The 13,590-nt window shown below is 51.0% G+C and overlaps 2 protein-coding genes across 3 annotated transcripts in view; one reads left to right on the top strand and one right to left on the bottom strand.

The window, feature by feature from the left end:
* Positions 1 to 3,535, bottom strand: part of DDB2 (damage specific DNA binding protein 2) — a 48,947-nt gene extending 45,412 nt beyond the window's left edge. The window contains exon 1 of the mRNA XM_027785105.2: positions 3,281 to 3,535. The gene's annotated coding sequence lies outside the window, so the exon portion shown is untranslated. The remainder of the gene's footprint in view (positions 1 to 3,280) is intronic.
* A 147-nt stretch (positions 3,536 to 3,682) lies between these two features.
* On the top strand, positions 3,683 to 12,751 carry ARFGAP2 (ADP ribosylation factor GTPase activating protein 2). Of its 2 annotated transcripts, XM_055797558.1 has the most exons (17): positions 3,683 to 3,831; positions 4,120 to 4,238; positions 4,980 to 5,052; positions 5,519 to 5,650; positions 5,764 to 5,844; positions 6,678 to 6,780; positions 7,427 to 7,483; positions 7,933 to 7,977; positions 9,090 to 9,142; positions 9,572 to 9,708; positions 10,000 to 10,131; positions 10,615 to 10,743; positions 10,823 to 10,951; positions 11,331 to 11,457; positions 11,575 to 11,665; positions 11,777 to 11,895; positions 12,326 to 12,751. In XM_055797558.1, exons 1-17 carry the CDS (start codon positions 3,760 to 3,762, stop codon positions 12,344 to 12,346), a joined length of 1,620 nt encoding a protein of 539 aa, XP_055653533.1. In that variant the 5' UTR covers positions 3,683 to 3,759; the 3' UTR covers positions 12,347 to 12,751. The 2 variants fall into 2 exon arrangements, with proteins under 2 accessions (XP_055653533.1, XP_055653540.1); XM_055797565.1 differs by lacking the exon at positions 7,933 to 7,977.
* The last annotated feature ends 839 nt before the right edge of the window (positions 12,752 to 13,590 follow it).

The following is a 13,590-nucleotide window of genomic DNA, read 5'->3' as shown; positions in this document are numbered from 1 at the left end:
ATCCAACCCGAGGAAAAGTTTTCTATATGATCCCTAAAACCACGGGAAATTGGGAGCACCTTCTTACAGGCTCCAGGAAGGGACATACCTGCTGTCCCTTGTTCTACTGAGGAGGAGAATGCTTTCTATCTGTCCTTGCCTCCTCCTCTCCATCTGTGGCCACACTTGCTCTTTCTACTACTGAAAACAGCCAGGCTGTCGGAGCTCTCTCGCAGGATTACTGACTATCCCCAGGGGAAATCATGCAGATTAGTTAGTGTCTGTTAACTGCTTAGTAAGAAAGAAGAAAAAAAAAGTAACAAATTTGTGTTAGAAATAGCTCCTCTCCCCAGGGCATCACTGTAGATTCCCCGTACCCCACCACTCACACTGCAATGCATGGGGAACTGTATCTACCGATTATTTTGTGGGCAGTTTACTGAATTTGCCAGCTCACCTCCCAAATCTTCTCATTCAGCAAAAGGATGAGAGGCCAACGGGTCCAAGTAGGAGAGCAGGACTCAGCCACCTCGTCTTTGTCCTGCACAGTTCTTTCACCCACGTTCTTTGCTGGGTAGTGAAAAGAGAGCAAGGACCTTTTTCCCTCCCCTGGGCCACTCTGCTTCTGGACAGACTCTCAGAGAAGTGCTTTCTCCTCCCTTTGGCTCAGACCTGCAAGCGCAGGGCAGGTTTTATCCCCATCGTAGCACTTCACTCCCAAGCCTCTCCCAGCTCTCTTTCACAGCAACCTTATGCCCTCAGACAACAAGTCTGTACAGAACAGACTTTCTGTACTAGAAATGTGTACCCATTGGTATGGCAGACTCCAAGAACAAGCCTGGTCACCATCCTTTGCTTTCCTTTGCTCTTTTGGATGACGCTAGGGACTACCTTTTACTGACAGAGGTGGGTAACAGCAAGGCGATCTCCTGTTAGGAGGCTATGTCGGGCTCAGGGTCTGGTGTCACAGCAGTCAGGAGGAAAGAGGCAGATGTCAGATGTGTGGAGATGTATGTGGATGTATGTGGAGAGGGAAGCTGAGGGCCAAAGAGCAGGCTGCCAGCTTGGAGCTCAGAAATTCAGCACCAAGGCACATAAGATGCAAAAGAAACAGATGCAGGAAATGGCAAGAACAGTGCAGTGACAGCACGGGCTCGCAGGGAACAGTCAGCAGCAGGAGGTCTTTCCTGTACTGACAGAGGCAACAAAAAGAAGCTGACTATTTCTCGGACCAGCAGCATGCTCTTCCTGCTGCTTTTATGTAAAACTGATGGACAGAACAGCAGCCTTGCCAGGACTTGGAACAACCAGCATGGGCTGGAAGGCCTGCAAGGGACCCTGAGGTACCAAAGCTTGAGCAACCCTGCGGTAGCAAGCCTTCCCAAGCTGTAGCAAGGCACAGCACAGTGAACAAAAACCGTGCACCTTCCACAGAGGAAAGGAGCCTGAACTGTATTTCTCCATGTCTACTAGCACAGACAGGCAGGGAAAAAAGTGTGACAGTGACCTCCCAGCCTCCAAGGCTGCCTTCGCTCCTCCCAGGCACATGCCGTTTCCCTCTCACAAGCCCCAGCTGGGGTAACACCCAGCATGAACAGACCGTGTTCCTCCTAACCCCTGCGTGACATCTCCGTTAGACAGACAAACACAGACCTAGTGAGAACAAAGCCAGCAGAGCAAGCAACTTGGCTTGAGACTGCTTGAGCCAACACAAACACCACCACTCCCGATGCACGCTCATTACCTGAACTTGCTCTTCTACATGACCAGATGCAGCTTACACTGCCTTTAACCTGACAGCATACACTCCCTCTCCTGTCCTTCTGTCTAGCTTCACCTGTCAGGGCCCTGAGTGCACGAAACAGGCCTTAATTTCCCTGAGCAGCCCCATGTGGGGCCTCTACCCACAACCCCTGCCCATGGCTGTGGAGGTGACTGTGCTTTCATTTAAGCTCAGCCCAGAGGTACCAGTCCTTGCCTGAGCTGAGTTGGAGGAGTAGTGGTCTCTGGCTGTGCCTTGCTGATCCTGACCTGTAGGCTGCCTTACCAGCCTGATCTCAGACTAGATTTGCCACTGCAGACATGCCTGGCAATCACCGGGCCTGATCCTGACCTGTGGATTGACTTCCCAGCTTGACAGCAGACTACCTCATTGCTATGAGCTTGGCCAGCTATCTCATTTGTTGTTCAAACTCGGCCACTACCCTGGGCCTGGCCAGCTCCCCTTGCTCAGGTACTGTGGGCATGGATGGGCCGTGGCTGAGGAGGGCCAGCCCAGGCCTGGTGGCATTGGGAATACCCCCCTTGAGCTTTCCTTCTCCTAGGGTGCAGCCAGCCCTTGCTGCACCCTGACATCAGCTCTCCTGGTATGACTGCCAGGACAGCTGCACCATGAATGGCATCAAGGGAACTCAGCTGGCTTAAAAATAGCGGTGAGGAAAACGCTATCGGTTACTTTTACCTGAACTGATTCCCCAGTATTGTTTGTGTAAGCCCAGAAATGGACATATAGGCATGATTAAGGTAGCAGCATAAGAGCAACAGACACCAGGGGCTAGTTAAGACACAACTGCTGCTAAGAAAGAGCCCTGGCAGGCTAAATCAGGCTTCGCCACCCAGTTCAGAGACTCCTCTCTGAGCAGCTCAAATCAGATGCATCTGCCAGAAGCCTCTCATCTTACTGCAAGGCAAATGTGCCTCCCGTATCAGGTCTCGCTCTGATAACGTTGTTAAAGCTTTGCTGATTCTCAGAATGCTAGACTCCACATCCCTGCTAAACATTCTGCAAGGTCGTTTTGCCCAACAGCTCAGTTGTTCCTGATTGCATCCATATGTCCCAAGACTTTAGGGATCTTGCCAAGATCATGGGTCTTAGGTTCCCATTGCAATGAATTTCTGTGGAAATGAGTGAACGGAAAGCCTTTAAATTTGAACTGAAGTTAGACTTGTCCAGATATTAGTACATTTAACTACCTCTCTTAGTGACGAGCTGGTGCAACAGAGCAACCTGCTTCTGGAGGTGAGGAAATCTCCATCCGTTCCATCTCAGCCATACCGATTAGCTTTTCTTGTCGTTGCCCTTCTGAAACTCTCATTGCTCTGCACTCTCTTTATTTTTTTTCTAAAGCACGAAATGGGTTACATGCCGTTGACTTTTAGTTCAAAGCATCACATTTTTTCCTTTTTTTTTTTAATGTTATAACTGAATGACTTTCCAGTCCATTCCCTCCTGCTTCCAGGCAGGTAACAGAACACTTTGGGGCCCTGACACCGTCTTGGTCTGATGCAACAACTTCCCTACCTTGGTGACTGCCTCACGATGCCTTGATTACCGCAGAGGATCGGGCAGCGCTGCCAGAGAGGCCTCCAGCGGACTGAGTCACTCCCGAGCCTGGGCGCCGCGGCATGTGGCAGGCCGGGTGCCCTGAGGGGCAGGTGCCGCCTCCCGCACGCCTGGGCCCTGAGGGGGCCGGGGGTCGGCGGGCAGCGCCCCCCAAGACGGGGAGCCCCAGCGGCGGCCGGGGTGATGGCGGGGTGCTGAGGAGGGGCCCTGACCCCAAGCGCCCGCCTCTGGGCGCCGGGCCCGGGGGAGAAGGGGGGGCTCCCGGCCCCCCCTTGCCGGCGAGCGGCCCCGCTGTCATGGCGACGCGGCAGGCGGGGCGCGGGCGCGGCGGGGCCCGTCCCACCGCCCAGTATGGGCCCCGGCGGCACCCGTAGCGCGGGCCCAGCCCCGCGCCGCCCGGCACCCGTCGCCGCAGTGGCGTCTGGGAAGGAGAGATCATGGCGGCGGAGCCGAGCAAGACGGAGATCCAGACTCTCTTCAAGCGGCTCCGGGCAGCGCCGGCGAACAAGGTAGCGATGAGGCGCTGAGCAGCCGCCCGCTCTTCCGAGCCGGGCCGCTTCCCGGTGGGCTAGGACCGGGCCTGGGCCCCGGCCCCGGGGGGCTGCGGGCCGCGCTGCGGCGGCGGGGCGGCCGGGGGAGGGGGGGCGGCCCGGGGAGAGGCGGCGGGGCGGCCGGGGAAGGGGGGCGGCCCGAGGAGAGGCGGCAGGGGCGGGGGGCGGCCCGGGGAGAGGCGGCGAGGAGCGGCGGGGCGGCAGAGCCGTTGCCTCAGCCCGGCCGTGCCTCTGCCTTCGCTTTAGTCGTGCTTCGACTGCGGCGCCAAGAACCCGAGCTGGGCCAGCATCACCTACGGCGTGTTCCTCTGCATCGACTGCTCCGGCGCGCACCGCTCGCTGGGCGTGCACCTCAGCTTCATCAGGTGCGGGGCGGGGGGCGCGGCGCAGCCACGGCCCCGCTTTGCGTGGGTCCGCCGGGGGGTTGGATCGCTGCCCGCCACGGGGGGCTGGTGCCGGCCTTGCGGGGGGCTGGCTGGGCCCCGGGGTCAGCGGCGAGAGGGAAGCCTCTACTGTAACGCCGAGCAGGGCACAGAGAGCCACGCTATTTACTCTTTTCTGTATCAGTGGGGAAGGTGGTGCTGGGTTTTCAGCCTCTTTGTTTTCAGCCTCTTTGTTTTCAGTACTGGCAGAAGTTAGCATTTTAAGTAACAGAACTGGGAACTCTGCTTATTCAGAGCAAAGCTGAGTAACTGGTGTGAGACGCGCTCTGTCACCTCGTTTTCCTTGGCTGTTTTCTCAGCTGCTTTGTCATGTGTTCTGGCCTAATCTGTGGGACGGGCTGCAGACGAGTCTCATGTTGTGGTGAGAGAACATGCAAAACGAAAGTTGCTGGCTGTGCTTTCCCAGCTCAGGCTCTGCCCTTTTAATATAACTGAGAGGTCCTGTAAATCTGGACACTGTTCTTTGGTGTGAAGCTGAAACTGTGTTTTTTCCCTCACTTTAAAAGTTCTTATGGGAAGCAAAGAAGTTACAAGCTGCTCTTTCCCCCTTTACCTCCTGTACTGTGGGATAGTAATGGCATATCTGACCATTCTAGCTCAGAGCTTGCTTTTGCACTTGGTATGCCTGTACGTTATTCATAGAAGTAATTGGTTCTCATGCAGGTCCACAGAGTTGGATTCGAACTGGAACTGGTTCCAGCTGAGGTGTATGCAAGTGGGCAGCAATGCCAATGCGGTGAGGAGCCTCTGTAGGCATTTTGCTTTCTTTCCCTCTTGCTAATCCACCCATTCTGTTTATTGTGGTTTTCCGGGTACCAGCCTCACCTGCAGTGTGTAATGAGGGGTGTTCGTGTGCTTTGAAGTCAGACTGTGACCTTTGAAAGCACTGTTTTCTGAAGTGTGGATCTGTCATTTTGTCATATCTCATTTGAGTGAGAGGCATTAAACAAAAGGAGTTACACTGATCAGTTTGAAAGCTTATGCTTAGCGTTGTGAGTCGGAAGCATCCTCTCCTGTGGAGAACAGGCCTCTGGGGCCTGGAGCTCCTTGGAAGAAAGCCAGCCAATGGGTGGTTCATGCTGTATGCTCAGTATGGTCATCCTTGGTCTTTGGCAAGCTCCCTTTTTTCTGTTGTGTTTATGTCTAATGCTTGCTGGAGTATGATCTAGCAGTCAGGAGACAGGATATTCCTCTCTTTTCAGACTGCTTTCTTCCGCCAGCACGGCTGTACTACTACAGATGCCAACGCTAAATATAATAGTCGAGCTGCCCAGATGTACAGGGAGAAGATCCGGCAGCTGGCAAGTGCCACCATGGCCAAGTATGGCACTGATGTAAGTCTGTCAGCTCTGTACTGTGTAGTGTCTTGGATGTGTAGTGCCGGATGCCGAGTCTTGTAGGATACCTTCTGCTTCTTTTTTCACCCCCCTCTCTCTTCTCTCTTCAGCTGCTTATAGATGGACTGAGTGGAGCCCCTGGGCACTCCCCTGACAAGAGTGACGCTGATTTCTTCATGGAGCACACACAGGTGAGAAGAACCATCTATACCAGTCAGCCTTAACAGCTCTCAAATAGCCAGCTGTTCAGCCAGAGCAGTCCCACTTAGTTTGGAAGGACTCCAAACTGTATACTTGTTCAGTAGTAACGTGGAAGAACTAAGATGAGTCATCAGCATGGGACATAATCACAGATCTAAACAAACCCTCCTGGGGTCTGTAATATCCACGTCCTTTGTTTTCAAGACCAACTTTATCTTCAAGGAATACTCAGAGCTCCCAGCTACTCCCTGGAAAACGCTTTGTGTGCTGCATTAATGCATAGTCTCTCCGCGCATTTAAAGCAAGAACTGGCTGTCACTTTGAACTTCTGGTTTAGTCAGCTTTTCAGTGCATGGATGCTGGTAAAGTGGATTTGGGCAACTGTACAACACTAGGCGGACTCTCCTATGTGAGTAGAGTAATGTGAGAATTGGCTGTATGGCAATAAAGGCAGTGGAAGCCGAGATTATTTTTTTCCAGGGAAGCTCATTCACACTTTCTCCTAGATTTTAGCACATCTCTTTAAGCTGGGAAATCCTCCCAGTAGCCAGCTCTGATACTACTGTTCGAGTTACGCTGTTGTTTATCCTGGCCTTCCGTTCAGCTTAGCTTCTGGGGTTTTTTTTCTTTAATTTTTGTCCCTGCTAAGGGAATGTGGACTTGTCCATATGTTGCCTTACCTTCAGTGAAGGCATAGTCTGGAGTTTGGAACGTGTTTCCTTTGGCCTTAAAACTGAATACAGGTCACTAAACCTGAAGTAAGTTCAGGATTGTTCGTTTCATTCATCTTCTGCAAGTCACTGGAATGAGCATCTCCTTGCAGTCTTCCAGTACCTGGGATGTATCGGATGCCAGCCAGAATCCTGCACAGTCTTCCCCGGAGATGGAAAAAGCAGCAAAGTCATCAGAAGGCAGAGAAGTGTCAAGTGAGTTCTCTGCTGAATACCTTTTCCAAAAACCTAACTTCGTTTCCAGGAGAATATGCTCCTGTATCACAGCTGGAAGGGCTGAGATTTTTCTTTGGTTCAGGCTTGAAGGAGTGAAAGCTCTGTGCACTCTTACGATTTAGTTAAATTAGTGAAGACTTCTACAAATGCAGCTCTGTTTGGGATCAGGTCTCTGCTTTTCCTGAAATGCACACAAAACTATTTTGGTGATTAGCTGCTCCATTTCCCTGCTTCCAGACATAATTATTTGTCTGAACGCTCTTCTCAGTCCCTTGAATTTAATGGGTCTGGAAATGATGTGTGAATATAGAGCAAAGAACTGTTTCTGGGGTGAATGACAAGGAAACCAAGAATCTGGGGTCACAGATGTAATTTGAAACAGCTTAGTGTATTCCCCTGCATGCTTGCTTTTAATGTGTTAAGAACACTGCAGAGGGAATAACTTGCTCTGTGGAGACATAAAGTTGTTGTACTTGGGGAATTGCATGTTTCAAACTGTAACTTGGCTTGTTTGGGGTGTGTGGGTGTGCAGAGGAGCTAGAAGAGAAATAGCGGAACTGAGCACACTGAAAAGAAAGGGGCTAAGAATCAGTCTGAATGTTCTCTTCTGGTTTTGTGCCCACAGATTCCAGCCAAGGCCCATCTATTGACTTGTTGAGCACATCTCCTAAAGCTCCTCTAGGTAAGACTCTTCCCCATCCCTCAGATCAGCCCCTGAATCCCAAACCCAAGCCACAGTTTACTGGAGGTTTGATCGAGTTCGAAGCTGTTGCCTTCCCAAAAGCTTGTTTTCATTTTTTGAACTTTGGACGAAATTTGGCATTTGCACACCTAGAACTTGGCTGATCAAGGCCACATGGCTGTGGTGTTTGGGTTTTGGAGGTTTGTTTTTTGGTGTGTCGTCATCTCCCCCTCTGAGCACCTTTGGAGGCAAATTAAATCCCTATTATTCTGGAAGCTAATTATATTTGATTCTCCCCTGCCGTTACTGTCCTGGTTGCACACAGAGCATCTAGCTGGAGCTTCTTTCCTCATTGAGTGTGCTCCTAGCCCCCAGTGGGTTTGTCCTGGGTGGAAAGCCTGTGTCCTCAAGCATCTGTTCATTCCCCATGTTTTGTGTCTCTTTCTCAGGCATGGCCATGTATCTATCTACACAAGGGCCCGCTCCTGCCAGAGGTAACTGGCTAACAGCTGGCCTGCGCTGGCTGCTTGTGACAGCTCTGCCTGCCCCCTCTGTGATTCCGCCTTTAACTCTTAACTTTAGCTTCCTGTGCTTGGAGGGAGAGAATGAGCCAAAGCTTACATGATCGTATTGGGATCTAAACCAGCTGTTCCAGATCTGGAAGGGGGTCTTACTGACATTTCTGTTAAGTGTTTCCTGGCAGTAATAAAAAAAGCCCCAAACAACCCCAAATCAAATGTTAGGAACAGTGAGCTGAAAACGGTCTTGTATAGTGTGAATGTTTTGATACCCCCTATTTCAAAAATTCATGGCGAGACTAGAAAAGATACAGAAACGGCTGTCAAGAATGATCTAAAGTATGGGTTGACAGATGTCATGTGTGTAAGGAGACACTTCTGTGGAAGAAAAGCCCAACAAGGGTGATAAAAGATTTTGGAACTACACGTTGGAAGCTGGGAAAATGTCCTGGGCAGTCCCTCTCTGTTTGCTTTGTTCTTACACTTTTCCCCAGGCATCAGCTGCTTGGCTGGACCTTGGCTGGTTTTACAAGTGTGGCATGCTTCATGCCATCAGCGACAGGTTCCCGGCGCAAGGTGCTGGGGAACCTGTTGCTTTTACAGCTTGCTGCACTTCAGGTCCATTTTGTCGTTGGCCTGTTCACGTAAACATGACTGAAGGGGTTTTGCTGCTTTGTCTCTGAGGCATTGGTTGAGGCACTGACAATTGTATGGCTCTGAAGCTGCATTTTCTTGGATTTATGTTGGAATAAATCTAGTCTTTCTCTAGCTACCCTGTTCCCTACTGGGTAGGGTCACCAACTGCATGACACTTGGAGGAGCTATTCTAAGGTCTTAATTCACTTACAAGTTTCTCCAGCAATGGGTATGCTTCTCTAGGCCACCAGCCTGCAATTGTGGAGCTTCTAAGTGCATCTTTCTTGGCTGGGTGAAGTCACCTTACCCAGGCTTCTGATGTGAAGCTGCATGGTGTGTCCTGGACTCTATAAGCAGCTGGACTGTGGTGTATGTTTGTGTGGGTCACTGACTAATTTTGGCTTCATAAATTAATTTGCTTCTGCTTATTTGCTGCCTCCCTCCTCTTGCAGAACTTAAATCCTCCCTCATTGGAAAGAAGAAGCCAGGAGCTGCCAAGAAAGGGGTACGTCTGAGCTCTTGTTTTATGGAGAGGAGGTAGAGCATGTCTCATATTACTGCTGTCCTTTCTTTGGCCCTTGCTTTCTGCCCTTAAAGCTGCGTACTGAGAGATCCATTTGGGGAAGGGAGAGCTTTGATTATATCACTGCTTATTTTGAAAGACCGCTTATATGTTAATGGACGAAACCAACTGGGTTTTGGATCATTACTTGTTACGATATGAAGCATATGTGGCTGATCTCTTGGCACTGAGCGCTGGTGGGTTAACTCTTGGGTGTTCTTCCACACTCTGCTGCAAGCTGTATGGGGTCTGTAGGTTGTAACTACACAGGGAGACCAAAGGCCTGGTTGGTGCAGCAAGGAGTAGGGTTCTGGTTTTCTTCTCCGATGAACAATTTAAGCTGAAGAAATCGCCATTTTTTGTTTTTTCAAGTTGGGTGCAAAAAAAGGTCTTGGAGCCCAGAAAGTGAGCAGCCAGAGCTTCAGTGAGATTGAGCGGCAAGCCCAGGTGGCAGAGCAGCTGAGGGAGCAGCAGGCAGTGGAGTCCAGGAAACAAGCTGAGGAGTCCATGTAAGTGCCTTGTTTGGGCCGAATGCCTTGCGTACTAAAGCAGAAATAATACTAGGTTAATGCTGTTAATGCTTACAGTAAAGAAATCACAGTTAGCCAAAAAAGAGTTGAACCCCGGTGAAGGTGAGATGGGAAGAAAAGCAGAAGCTTCTACGCAAGGATTTTTGGCAGAGCTGTTGTGGAAATGGGTATTTTGATGCGTTGTCAGGGTTGCTCTCCCCCTTGCCACTCCACAGCACGAACTGGAGCGGAGGGTAATGAGCTGGTACCCACCGTAGCTCTTTCCTTTAGAGTCACCTCAATGCGACTGGCTTATCAGGAACTGCAGCTTGATCGGAAGAAGGAAGAAAAGAAACTTCAGAACCTTGAAGGGAAGAAGCGTGAACAAGCAGAGAGGCTGGGCATGGGCTTGGTGTCCAGAAGGTACTTGGCTGTGGATGGCATAGGACAGGTGCCTTGGAAGCACTGTGCTCTGGAAAAGTTTCCTGAAGGCAGTAGCTTGCTGCTCTTGTAAGAGATAAGGAGCTGCTTTAAAGTGCTCATATGCTGGACTATGTCTAAGAGTGCTTCAGCCCCCAGAAGGAATGGGGCGTTCTGATCAGAGATTCTAGTTCTCATTTCAACTTTTCCAAAGATGCATGTGGCCTGTCAGCGCGTAGCCCTAGAGCCGTGCTGCTTGGCAGCTGTCCCCCCTGCAGAATACTTCCCTTAAGGTAGAGCAGGACTGCTGAGGGAGTCAGGATAAGCTAGAAAAGCGGTGAAGGGGGCCAGCATCCCACAACTCTCCCTCGAGACTTGTGGCACCTGCCTTGCCTGTGAAGGCCAGGTTCAGTTTTGAGGCAGACTGGCTGTAGGGGCTGGGTGCTGTCGGAGCCATCGGCCCTGACTGCCTGTTTGTTGTGCTAGTTCTGTTTCACACTCAGTGATGTCCGAGATGCAAGTAATTGAGCAGGAGACACCACTGGCTGCAAAAGCTTCCCGCTCCCAACTGGACTTGTTTGAAGATGCTGGAAGCTTCACATCTGGACCCCCCAAGTAAGACGTAGCTTCAGCGTAAATTTGGCTTATTCCTGAATTTAATGTCGGGCCTAAATCACCTATTTTTGGTACCTAGGTATAAATATAATCCCTTCTCATTTGAAGATGCATTTGGCTCACGATGGGAAACGGACTCTTCCTGGGGTATGGACAAAGAGGAGGAACCCGAGGTGACCATTTCCAGTATTCGGCCAGTTTCGGAGAGGTAAAATGCCTGCCACTGCTACTGTACCTTCCGTGTGCGTAGGACAAACAAGTAGGTCGAGGAGCTGTGGGTAGAGATGCTGCTGTGTTATGACAGGAACCTTGTACTGCAGGAGGTAACTTGTGTGGACAAGCCCAAGAAAAAGGGTGTTGAGTGAAAGAGGCCTGGACACTTCTTTGCCTGTCGTGTCCCTAAGTTTGATACAGCCTTTATGGTCATTGAGTGCTGGCTGTCCCAAGGTGGGGAGAGGAGGACGCTGATGGTAGCTAGCATTTGAGGATTTGTTGCTTTCCTTTGATCAGATGGGGTCCAAGAGAGGAGTCTGTTTCTTTACTGTGTCGGTGAGCTTAAGCTGAGACGTCTCTTCTTGTTTCCTCAGACCCACCAGTAGGCGGGAGACAGAGGGCAGGACATCTATTGTGGAATCCAATGAAGCTCGGCAGAAGTTTGCAGGCGCTAAAGCCATCTCTTCAGATATGTTCTTTGGGCGGGAGGCAGATGCTGAGGTAGATGCATTCTGCGGTGCTTAGGCTGGTACAGCTCTGGCTTCATCTCCTTCTGTTTGCTCAGGTCCTGCTTTGTTCCTTTCCTTTATAACCTTTTTGTTTTGTTTTCTGGTGCAGTATGAAGCCAGATCCCGACTGCAGCAGCTCTCAGGCAGCAGTGCCATCAGCTCTGCAGACCTGTTTGGAGAAGCTGAGAATGTGCACTCAGGTTTGTTAGCACTTGGTGGGGTTGAGGAAGGAGGCAGCTTTGGAGGACCTAGAGTGGAGGGTGCTCTCTGGAGCCGGGGGACTCCGGGGTAACTCCTGCTGGTTCTCCTAGGTGGTGTGTCGATTGGAAATGTTCTGCCTGCAGCTGACATTGCACAGTTCAAGCAAGGAGTGAAATCAGTTGCTGGCAAGATGGCTGTCCTAGCCAATGGGGTGATGAACTCCCTCCAGGTGAGATTACTCTGTGGCATCTTCAGAAAGGCTATTGTCATGCTTGGGGGGGGCTTTCATCATACCCTGGCTTCCACTGGAATTACCATTGTCTTCTCAAATTACATTGAAAGTCGCAGGTAGAGACCTGTCTTTTGTAGCTGATGGCTATACTACAACAGCTGAGCAATTCTGGGTGGCCAGTGAATACTTGGCCAGCCTTGCTCTCCTGCTGGACAGGACACCTTGTTATGTCAGATATGTCTTTTCCCACAAATCCCAGGCAGAACTTAAAAAGTTTAAGGCCATTTTACTTCCTGCCTTTGCTTGGTGTCCTGTCTAAGTAACCTTGCACTGCATTCCAATCCCAAACACCCCGAGACCTTTTTATCTGTCTCTGGAGTTTGCGTGAAGTGTTGTAGCATGGTGTCTTGGTGTGTTTCCTCCCCAGGATCGTTATGGCTCATATTGATGACCCAGGGACTGCAACTCAAAGGGAAGCCAGCACGAGGCACTGATGCCACCTTTGCCTGGAGTAAACTCGGCAGGATTGTCTTAGTTTGTCTGGGGTGGGTGGGGAGGGGAGAAGGTAAGCAGAGGTGGTCAGGACATCGCTGTGCCCAGGATGCTTTCTGAATATCTCTGGATTCCACTCTATTAAAATTCAATGTGCCCTCATACCCACTGCTATCTACTAGCCAGGGGAGATAGGCCTTCTTCCAGGGTTAACCTCGCTGCCGTAAAAGGTATGACAGGAGCTCATGAGCTGCCCTCATCAGTGCTCCTGTCCTCTTTGGTCCACACCTTAGCCCACCAAGTGACAGAGGGAAGGGAAATGCTGTTTTTTCTGAACATCGTGTTACCTGGTTCCCACAGGCATGACTGATTTTTTTTGTTGTCGTTTTTTTTGGGTTTTTTTTGTTCTGCTCAGTGCTCCCAATCCATGGTGCTGTGGAGGCCTCTGTATTTGCAGGGTCGGACTTTTGCCATGGGATAATCGTTTTTACTGTGTTGTAAACCAGCATATATTGATGCAGGAGAACAAAATCAAAGCAAAGATTATTTTTTTTAGCTTCTAATTACATCATCAGCAAAAAAGGCCCAGGTAAAGAAGTACTGGAATGGTATTTACAGGATCCCTGGTTATTTTGTTACCCAGCTTTGGACTGAGGTTTAAGTCCTTCGCTGTGAAGTGAACTGAGTTGCAGCAGTGAGTGAGGGCTGTCATTCTAGTCCTGTTCAACTTGGCTCTCTGCTCCTGGCTGTGAATTTAACAAGGGCATGTTTTTCTCTTCTTTGGACTGTGGTGTTGAGGATGGGGTAATAAGTGTGTAACCAGCCTTCTCCCACCTTATTAGGAAAAAGAGCTGGGGCTGTTTGGGCCTCTCCTGCCCTGTTGAGGCCGAGGGGCTGGGAGGGAAGGATTACTCTGCTGCTGTACGCAGATGTTTGGCTGCTGTGGTGGGGCAGGAGGGGGGTCACCGCATCTTTACCCCCAGTACCTCTGAGGGGAGCCTGTCCTGCCAGGCCAGCGGGCTAGCACGGTAGCAGCCCATTGCACCTGCACAGCCACCTGTCCTTGCCCGAGGGGAGGGGCTGGTGGGCCCCGGGGGGGTACCACTGCCAGCCTGTGCTGCTCCTGCCCACCCGGGACTGTTCCCCCGGAGCCTGGTGGAGAGGGGGCTGGGCAGCCCAGCAGACCCCAGACGCAGCAGA

The sequence above is a fragment of the Falco peregrinus genome, chromosome 1 (genome assembly GCF_023634155.1).
Source record: "Falco peregrinus isolate bFalPer1 chromosome 1, bFalPer1.pri, whole genome shotgun sequence".
Taxonomy (NCBI): Eukaryota; Metazoa; Chordata; class Aves; order Falconiformes; family Falconidae; genus Falco; species Falco peregrinus.
Note: the sequence above shows the minus strand (reverse complement) of the source record. Positions and strands in the feature narration are given on the sequence as shown.

Excerpts from the sequence above, each read along its gene's own strand:
- ARFGAP2 (XM_055797558.1), top strand. The coding sequence starts at position 3,760 with ATGGCGGCGGAGCCGAGCAAGACGGAGATCCAGACTCTCTTCAAGCGG. Across the intron at positions 4,239-4,979 it reads GTGCACCTCAGCTTCATCAG|GTCCACAGAGTTGGATTCGA; the intron begins GTGCGGGGCGGG and ends GTTCTCATGCAG. Across the intron at positions 11,666-11,776 it reads AGCTGAGAATGTGCACTCAG|GTGGTGTGTCGATTGGAAAT; the intron begins GTTTGTTAGCAC and ends TGGTTCTCCTAG.